Below are 9,942 nucleotides of genomic sequence, written 5' to 3'. Positions count from 1 at the left end.
GCACAGCCACCGCAGCTCTCCCCTCCCTGGTGCTGCTGGGCACAGCCAGCATTGGGTTCCTCCAAGGACTCCCTTCCATCTGCCCAACTGGGAGGCCTCTGGGCTCCGAAGTGAAGGCATCATGCAGCTGCTGGGCCTGGGCTGATGGTAAGCAAAGTGCTACCCCCATTTCCACCTGGGGGGCACATGGCTGTCTTGGTCTGAGTTTCTGGCCCCTGTTGAGCCATGAGCAGCCTGGTTCCTGGGAACAAGGAATGTGAAAAACTGGGCAAGGTTAATAAGGCAGACCTGCAGGCCAGAGGCAGTCAGGAGGGGCAGGCATCCCGCCTGGGCAGGCCCGAGCAGTGTCTCACCTAATGCTGGTCCTCGGATTCCTGCAGCCACCCCAGGAAGCAGGGCCCACCCCACTCCCAGTCCCTGCCCAGCCTGGGCTTGCAGCCACCTGCACACATCCGCCTCTTGGGTTGTATTCGGTTTAACTTACAGCTTGGGACTTCAGGGCAAAAGGGTAGGAATGTATGCAAATGAACAAGCAGATTTATGCAAGCAGAATTGGAAGGGCTGTGCCCCTTCCAATTCTGGCTTTTCTGTTCTTCAATTCCAAGGGCTAAGTCCACAGGTAATTAGGGAGGGCTTCTTGGAAGAAGTAAGCCTCACAGTTCATTGAATTTAGGGAAGCCCAAAGGGGAAGGAAAAGACATGGAGGTGAACAGCCTTTGCAGTCTAAGCTTGTGTCTCCAGATTTCCAGCAGGCTTAAATAATGGCGTTTTCATATCCCTGCCACATTGGGTGACCAGCCCTTGCTCGGGTGTTTAGTGATCTGACTTGGGCTGGTAATTAGCCCATATTTTTAGTTCATGGGCAATTCTCAATGGTAACTGGGTCTATTAAACTTGATTCAGATATGACAGCTTAAATTGTAAACAGCTGCGAAGAGTTTCATACTTAATTACCATATTTAAGTTTTGCCATAAAGTGCCTGTACTTCCATCAAAAATGTAAATGTTGGAGACATTCAAATGAGGTTTTATACTTTGTGAAGTTTAATTGGCATGGATCCATCAGTTTGTTTAGGAATTTTAAATTTTGCTTTTTTTTTTTTTTTTTTTGGGATGGAGTCTCGCTCTGTCGCCCAGGCTGGAGTGCAGTGGCCAGATCTCAGCTCACTGCAAGCTCCGCCTCCTGGGTTTACGCCATTCTCCTGCCTCAGCCTCCCGAGTAGCTGGGACTACAGGCACCCACCACCACGCCCAGCTAATCTTTTGTATTTTTAGTAGAGACGGGGTTTCACTGTGTTAGACAGGATGGTCTCGATCTCCTGACCTCATGACCTGCCTGCCTCGGCCTCCCAAAGTGCTGGGATTACAGGCTTGAGCCACCGCGCCCGGCCTAAACATTTTTTTAAAGGCGTTTTAAAGGCAGTGGCTACAGGTCCGTCTCTCAATTAAATTGAGTTGTCTGGGGGAGGGCAGGGAGTGGGGCTGAAGCTGGTAAGGCCTGAACTTGTTGTGAACTTGAAAGAGGCTGGTGCTTTCTTCTCTCAGCCAGGGCTTCAGAGGGAAGCTAGATGTTTCCGGCTGTAGCTGCGAACTCTGGGACTTCCACTCCCAGAAGCTGAGTTGATTAACCCTGGACTGGAATGGCTGAGAGAGGAAGGTGTTGAGATGAATATGGGCTGGGGATAGGTCCTGGCTGGAATGAGGCCTGCCCCTCAGATGAATGTAATTCACCCAGCATTGTTGCCACCTCTGGGAGGCTTTGGCCTGCCCCGGAGGGCGGGGGTGTTCAGACTGATTCTTGCTTTTAGGGTACACACAGCTGGGGGAAACACAGGCAGGGGCGCCAGTGACACTTTCACATGCATGGTGCCAGAGGGAGGTGTGTGGGGCTAGAGGAGTCTGGAGCTGGTGATAGGAGAGAGGTGGTGACAGATATCTGAGCTGGGTTTGGAGGGGTGTAGGGGGAGTTCCCCCAGGGTGAAGGGCCGAGGTGTGGCCCTTCCTTACAGGTGGGTTATAGCACTGACTGGTTTTGGTCCCCAGGCCTTCATTGACATCTTGCTCCTATCAGGAAATTGACAAGCCTTCTACTCTCTTTGTGGGATCCAGTTATAAACCCTGGCATAGTCCCAACCGGAACCTAACTTTCACCTCTCTGGCTGGGGCTCATTTGGGGCAATGGCTGGGCCCTTCCAATTCTGGCTTTTCTGTTCTCTAATTCCAAGGGCTAAGTTAAGTCCACAGGTAATTAGGAAGGGCTTCTTGGAGGAAGTAAGCCTCACAGTTGGTTGAATTTAGGGAAGCCCAAAGGGGAAGGAAAAGACATGGAGATGAACGGCCTTTGCAGGCAGGGCCCTAGAGTGAGGGTGAGAACTTTGGTGGGACCAGAGATGGTAAAGATGAAGCCCCTACTGCCTCTGTGAGGCTGTGGCCTTATGACACGCCAGGCTGCTTTGAAGACCTGGGAGGGGCCAGGACCCTGCTCTGCCCAGGAGGCATTCCAGAGCCTGGGATGGATCTGCAGAAGCTGCAGGGAGGGAGCCAGGGGGCCTGGCCTGGAGTCCCCAGCCCTCCAGTGCAGACTTGCTCTGCCCTGGCTGACGCTGCACCCCTCCCCATCCCCACTTCCTGTTTTCAGGCACAAGCTGTTACCCTCACCGTAGCCCAGGCCTTCAAAGTCGCCTTTGAGTTTTGGCAGGTGTCCAAAGAAGGTGAGACTTTGCATCTACATTGTGGGTGTGGTGGGAGGTGAAGGCCCTGGCGTCAGACCTGGACCGACTTCCTGCTTCATCACCCACCTGGCTTGTGACTGTGAGCTGGTCCCTTCACCGCTCAGAGTCTCGGTTTTCCCATTTGAAAAATGGGAACAGCTGTCTCCCTCCCCAAGGGTGCTTGTGAGGATTAACTGACATCCGAAAGGTTTCTTTCCTCCCGGCTGGAAACCTGAAACTGTCCCCTGAGATTGGCCACGGCTAATCACCCCTGCCCGGTGATTGCTGGGGACGGAGTGCTGGGGTCTGAGGCTCCAACATGTTGTGCGTTGGTCCTGCAGAGAAAGAGAAGAGGGACAAAGCCAGCCAAGAGGGAGGGGATGTCCTGGGGGTCCGCCGAGACTGCACCCCCGCCTTGAAGAGCTGTGAGTCCTGACAGGGAAGCGGGGTTCGGCCGTGGGGTGTTGGGGTTGTGCTTCACCAGGGGGTCCCGCTCCTGCCTGGGCTGGGACAGCCTCTTGGTTTTTCACTTTTGTTTTGTTAGAGAAATAATACACGTTCATTACAGATCAATTAGAAAATGTAGATAAGGGGAAGAAATAACTCATTTTAGTACATTTTCTTCCAGAGATATATCCCTATGCAAATATATAAATATGTGTCTACCTTTGTATATACTTAACATACTGTTGTGTGGTCGCTTATGAAAACTTAACTATTGTGATTACAAAAGTTTCAGTCTAAGCCATTAGTCAGGTTCTCACTCTGTGGGCAGCTGTGCACCTGGCGTGGGGAGGTGCCAGGGCCAGGCTCTGCTAGGAGACCTGGGCAAGGCCACATCAGAGGGGAGGGTCAGGGCCAGGACAGCCCAGGAGGGGGCCAGGATGGAAGAGGCTGATCTCCCACTGATAGCCTGACTGGATCCCTCACAGTGGTCGCCACTGGGAACCTGCTGGACTTAGAGGAGACGGCTAAGGCCCCGCTGTCCACGGTCAGCGCCAACACCACCAACGTGGACGAGGTGCCGCGGCCACAAGCCTTGAGTGGCAGCAGTGTTGTCTGGGTGAGTGGTTGTGTGGCCAGCAGATCGGTGATCCTCAGCCTGACCTCTGGGCGAGCCTTGGGCTGCTCCAGGGACCAGGCCCTGGGACCCGTGACTTGTGGGCCTCTGGGAGGACCAGACCCAGCCCGGTAGTGCCCAGGCCCAGGATGGGGAATAAACAATGTCCCTTTTGAACCTGAGGCTGCGTCCCCAACAGGCTTGGCTCCCAGCACAGCTGTCTCCTCACAATGCTTGGCCTCTTGGCCTGAGCGTCCACGGCTCTGCCCACCACAAGACCAGCCAAAGGCACCCTTGTTCTTGGCGTGGCAGAGCTCGCTCCTGACACCCCTCCCCCTCAGCTGCCTGAATGAGGACCCAGAGACTTGGGCAGTCACCAGCTTGGTCCCTGACTCCCTCAGGTACTCAGGCAAGCCCCCTGACCTCTCTGTCTCAGCTTTTTCATCTCAGTAAGGGTGATGACCTCTGCCAATAGAATCTCCCCAAGGAACCTGAAATTTTAATTTTTCTTTCTTTTTTTTTTTTTTTGAGACGGAGTCTGGCTGTGTCTCCCAGGCTGGAGTGCAGTGGCCGGATCTCAGCTCACTGCAAGCTCCGCCTCCCGGGTTTACACCATTCTCCTGCCTCAGCCTCCGGAGTAGCTGGGACTACAGGCGCCCGCCACCTCGCCCGGCTAGTTTTTTGTATTTTTAGTAGAGACGGGGTTTCAGGATGTGTTAGCCAGGATGGTCTCGATCACTTGACCTCGTGATCCGCCCGTCTCGGCCTCCCAAAGTGCTGGGATTACAGGCTTGAGCCACTGCGCCCAGCCGAAATTTTAATTTTTCATTTGGAAATAATTCCAGACTGTGTTACAAAAGTAGTACAAAGAATTCCTCTTCACCCTTCATCCAGATTCCCCAATTTTTAACATCCTGCATAACCACATTACAGTGGTCAGAATCAGGAAACAAACACGATACCGTGCGGTTGTGTATAATCTGTAGAACTTACACATTTCTCCAGGTGCCCCTCCGGTGTCCTGTTTCTGGCCCAGGATCGATCCATTGCAGAATCACATGTTAACTTGTCTCTTTAATTTTTAAAAATCTGGGTACTGGGAGTTCCCCAGGTGTCCCCTGAGCCTGTTCTCTGCTGTTCAGGAACTACCCTTGCCACTTGCCCATCCTCACCAGCAGGCCATGGAGGGACCTCACCCATCGCTCTTCCACTGAGGCTGTGGGACTCCTGGCATCAGTTATCCCTCATGAGCTTGGAATTTTGGCTTGGCTTTTGGAAATAAATGAAGGCAAGAAAACTTCCTTCCCCACCCTCTTCCTTTGGGAATTTGAAAGCCATAGAAGTCATCAGGTCGGACGCCCTCCTCTTACAGAAGGACAAGCTGAGTTTCAAAGTGGAGGAGTGACTTGCCCAAGGTCTCATGGGCAGGTAGCAGTGGAGCAGGGCACTGAACCCACCTGGGTCTCCAGACACCTTAGGACATGCCCTTTCTCCTCTCCCACGTCTCCAGCTTTGGGTCCTTGGGCTGAGATGCTGGCAATGCACCCAGGCAGGAGGCCTGCCTGAGCCCGTGCCTCCAGGCGCCCACCTTGAGCTTGTGTCCTGAGTCCCTGTAGCTTACCCAGGGCTGGGACAAGCTCCAGCTGTGAGCGTGGGCTCCCCCAGACAGAGTTCTTATCTCCTGCTTTGTTTTCCCCAAGGAGCTGGATGATGGCCTGGATGAAGCGTTTTCAAGGTAACGTGAGCTTCCTGTGCTGGATGGCGGGGTTGGCGTGTGTGGGCTGGCCCTGCCACCCTTTCCCCTGGGGATGTGATTAAGAACACGAGCCACTCGGACCCCCTCCAGAGCAACAGACCCATCTCTCCACTCAAATGCTTTCAGGGGCAGGGAGCCAACTGTCTGGGGAGGGAACCCCTTCCAGCGTTGTCCAGAGCTGTTAGAAAGTTCTTACGGTTGAGTCAAAAACTATTCCTGGTGACTGCTCTGCCTCAGTCTGAGCTGAGTGAAACACACTGCAGCTCAAGTTGATTTCCTCCGCCTGGCGTGGCCTTCAAAAATGGGCTGTTTTTTACAGGCTTTGCTCTCCAGAGGTCTGCATTTATGAAAAAGGGAAGGGAGAAAGTGCTTAATGAAGCTGTGGAGCGTTCCACAGCGGGGAAGGTCAGGCACAGTGGGGAGGTGTTTTGGTAAAGCCTGAGGGTGGTGGCATTTCCCCATTTTCCCAGGGGCCATCCTTGTGGTGCCCTGCAGCTTGGGGTCATGCCACTGAGAAGGCTGTGGCTGAGGAGAGGCCTGGCAGGTCAGGGTTGCAAGCCCTGGGTCCCGGTCTCTCAGGCCTCCCTTTCTCCCTTGAGACCCTCAGCAGCCTCCTACAGCCCTCCCACATCAGGGGCTTTGTTTGGGGTTGGGGTCCGCGATTTTTGGTCCAGCGAGTGGGGACAGAGTCAGGGTCTTTGCCCTCCTGCTTCCTCCTCCTTCTTCCTTGCCTCCTCCTTGCCAGGGACTGGTGGAAACCCCTTGGTCCAGCCTGGGGCGAGGGCGACACCTTCCCTGCCTCACTGGCTGACTAAACCCGCCCTCTGAAGAAAATCCTTTATTTGCTTTTCCACACTGTTTTGCGCATCGTGTGCCCTTTGTTAACAATTTTGAAAATCAGCAAAGCGTTAAACAGAAAGTAGCACCATCCCATAATCCCACAGCTCAGAGTTTTGGGCTTAATTCATGCTAATCCTATACATATACATTATTTTGCATTGATCAGCTCATCGTATTTGCATTTTGGGATCCTCATTTTTCATGTGTCAGAAGCATTGCTCCAGGCTGTTAAAAACTCGTAAACACCCCTTCCATTGACTGCCTAACATTCTCCTAAGGGAAGCGGCTGTGATTTACTTGACTCTCCCCTATTCCTTTTTTTGTTTGTTTTTGAGACGGAGTCTTGCTCTGTCGCCCGGGCTGGAGTGCAGTGGCCGGATCTCAGCTCACTGCAAGCTCCGCCTCCTGGGTTTACGCCATTCTCCTGCCTCAGCCTCTGGAGTAGCTGGGACTACAGGCGCCCGCCACCTCGCCCGGCTAGTTTTTTGTATTTTTTAGTAGAGACGGGGTTTCACAGTGTTAACCAGGATGGTCTCGATCTCCTGACCTCGTGATCCGCCCGTCTCGGCCTCCCAAAGTGCTGGGATTACAGGCTTGAGCCACCGTGCCCGGCCAACTCTCCCCTATTCTTTTGGACATGTAGGTTGTCTCCCTTTGTAAATTTATTTTTCGAACAGCACGGTGTTGACACAGTTATAGCCAAAGAATCTTCCGTGTTCCCTCCCACAGCTTGTTCCCCACCCCACCCCACCCCTGCCGCTCCCTTTACCAGCACTGCCCCTTCTCCTCTTTCCTGGGCATATCCTGACTGAGCTGGGGCACAGAGTGAGTGCTCTGGCCTCTCCCGGGGGTGGGTGCACTGCTGGCTGCACCAGACTTTTCTGAGCTGTTTGACTTTCAAGGGAGGTGCTTTGATCTGAGGCTCCTCCACCTCCACTGTACTTGGGGCTTCCTTTTTGGGCCACCTGCCCTGCTGTTCCCCACTGGTGCCTCCTCGCATCTGACCCCAGGGCCCACCGGCCCTCACCCAGGCCCTCAGCTCACACAGCTCTGCCTTCCAGGCTTGCCCAGTCTCGGACGAACCCTCAGGTCCTGGACACTGGCCTGACAGCCCAGGACATCCATTACGCCCAGTGCCTCTCGCCTGTCGACTGGGACAAGCCTGACAGCAGCGGCCCAGAGCAGGATGACCTCTTCAGCTTCTGAGGGGCTGGGGCCAGCCGGACACAAGCGACCCTGACGTCTGACAGACCAAAGCCACCTGCTGCGGGGGAGCCGGCTCCGGAACCCGCCCGCCACCTCTCCCAGCCCTCAGCACTGTCAGCCTGAAGATCAGAGCTGCAGCCAGTCAGGCAGGGGAGAGATTTTTTTTTTAAGCCCTGCTCTTTCTCTGAGAACCAAAAGATGCCTTGAATATTTATTCAGTGACTTCTGGCTTATGCTCGGAAGCCGGTCTGCGTCAGGCATGTCTCCTGCTGCATGACGTGTGCAGTGCTGCAGTCGGCTCCCGCTTGCTCTCCTGTAGCAAGCTCTGCCCTGGCTGTGGGTATCAGGACTGTGACCAAAGCATTTCTAGTCCCTTCTGTCTTTCTAAGGACCCAAATTTCCCTGGGGGCATCCTGCTTCCTGAAAGCTGTTGGATTTCAGTGATTTTTTCCCCTCACCCCCCCAGCACAGGAGAGCACCCACAGCCTCAGAAGGGGAATGTGTCCTCCTGCTGTCCTTCCTCAGGGCCCAGCAGGCGGGGCTTGAGTCCTGGACCCCAGGCTCTTAGAGACTAAGGGGCAGCTCCTGACCAAAGACGATACAGCTTGGCACTTTAAAGCGTTCACAGCAGGTGTGGCCCTGAAGGCTCCTCCATGGTGCTGCATTGAATCCCGCTTTCCTTCTGCCCTTCCTCCAGGAGAAGGGGCCCAAGGTCCCTGTGGATGGTCGCCAGCTGTGCTTGGAACCAGTGTAACTGGCTGCTCCCCGCTCCCAGCGACTGACTGCGGGGATCATCTCTGACCGCCCTCCGTCGGGTCCCTCCCTGCCTTCTCCCCTGCACGCAAGGCTGTGCTCCTCCTCTGCTTTCTGTGTGTCTCTTTGAGTGTCTCTGTGCCCCGCCTCCCCATACTTCCTGGGATGATGTGTGAAACCTGACACCTAGATTTATTTGGAAATATTCTATGACCACTTTACAGATGAGGAAACTGAGGCCTCAAGCATGGCGGGGTAGAGTGAAGAGTAGACACCCAGGTCTGATGCCAAAGCTGCTTTCTTCTCTGCCTCCTTCTCACACAACTCACACCTCCTTTGCTTCTAGCTTTGTTGTCCTCCCAGGAACCAAAAAACCCCAGCTATTTTCTGACCAAAATGTGTTTCATAACAAACCATCTGGTGCCTTTCCACACAGAACTGGCAGGAGCCCCGTGTCCTGCTAGCTGTCTCTCTTGTTGATTTCCGTGAAAATGCAGTGTTTGAAGTCTGCTCATCCCGAGGGTGAAACAAAATCCAACCCTGTCAGAATCATGCTGTTCTCTTTGCTGACACTGTGACCCTGCGTCGGGACATACCAGCAGCAGTCTGTCTTTAGAATCTCTTTCCTTCCTCCCGTTTTGCCCCCGTGGGGCTCCCAGCATCCTGAAAGCCAGCAAAGCCTCCAGCATCTTTGCCATCCTGAGGTGCCTCCCAGTGGCCTGGCTTGTCTGAGCAAGTTTCATCAGCCTCAGGGAAAACACAGCCCTCCTTAGAACCTCCTTACCTGGAGTAACCAGACACCTTAGATGGAGGTGCCTGAGGGTGGAGTGGGATTTGTAGGGTCATTGTCAGAACAAGAGGGTAACTTTCTTGCCCCAGCTCTGTAGCCATCTTTTTGGCATCAGCCTCTGTATTTGTCATAAGGCGGTGTGGGCGAGGCCTGACACAGGCCAGCCTTGGCACAAGGGGGGCCAGGGGTTCTGAGAAGCGCTGCCCTATGAGAGCCACACTGGCCCTCGTCTCCATCTCTCGTTGACGGGCTGTCCGTGCTCTGTGTGTCTGCAGGCAAGTCTTGCTGTGCTTTATTTGTGAAAGTTTAATGAGGAAAAAACAAATAATAAATGTTCTCATTTTGAAACGCAAGCAGCGGTCATCAGATGGATCGCCGTCGGCAGCGTCCGGCGGCTGCTGCCCTTTGGGGATGGCAGTAGCAGTGACTGCAGGCTGGGTGGGGCCACGTGCCCACGTGCAGCACTGAGCTGGGGGGTGAAGGTCTTAGGTTCCCGGCGTTGAAGGCCCAGTGGGACCCCCTTTTCACCCAGCAGCTGGGTGTGTGTGTGTGATGAGGTCACCACTGGATGACTCACGGAGGCCACACCAGGGATCTGGTGCATCAGCTGAAGCGTCTGAAAGCCCGGGCGGGGGACCCTGGCCAGGGGCTGTGAGTTCCCCGCAATGTGCATGAGGTTGTGTACGTGTGCCCATGGGCGTTTTCCCCAGAGAGGATGTCCGTTATTTCCATCACTTTTTGGATCCGCAACACTTTTTCATTCCACATCCTTGCTCCAGGCCGAACGTGGACTGGGCCTGGGTCTCAGTACTGGGGACAGGGGTCC

General features: G+C 54.4%; 1 protein-coding gene across 7 annotated transcripts in view; it reads left to right on the top strand.

Annotated features, from left to right (window-relative positions):
* Window positions 1-9,469, top strand: part of LDLRAP1 (low density lipoprotein receptor adaptor protein 1) — a 26,253-nt gene extending 16,784 nt beyond the window's left edge. Inside the window, exons 5-10 of one of the 7 annotated variants that reach the window (XR_002733185.2) lie at window positions 2,639-2,711; window positions 3,053-3,136; window positions 3,644-3,774; window positions 4,950-5,059; window positions 5,472-5,506; window positions 7,429-7,525. Coding sequence is in view for 4 of the 7 variants with exons in the window: in XM_023219593.2 (XP_023075361.2) it covers window positions 2,639-2,711; window positions 3,053-3,136; window positions 3,644-3,774; window positions 5,472-5,506; window positions 7,429-7,573 (468 nt within the window). In the remaining 3 variants the exon portion in view is untranslated. The other 6 variants (XR_002733184.2, XR_002733183.2, XM_023219593.2 and 3 more) reach the window with 6 other exon arrangements.
* Window positions 9,470-9,942: the final 473 nt, after the last annotated feature.

The sequence above is a fragment of the Piliocolobus tephrosceles genome, chromosome 1 (assembly GCF_002776525.5).
Source record: "Piliocolobus tephrosceles isolate RC106 chromosome 1, ASM277652v3, whole genome shotgun sequence".
Classification (NCBI taxonomy): domain Eukaryota; kingdom Metazoa; phylum Chordata; class Mammalia; order Primates; family Cercopithecidae; genus Piliocolobus; species Piliocolobus tephrosceles.
Note: the sequence above shows the minus strand (reverse complement) of the source record. Positions and strands in the feature narration are given on the sequence as shown.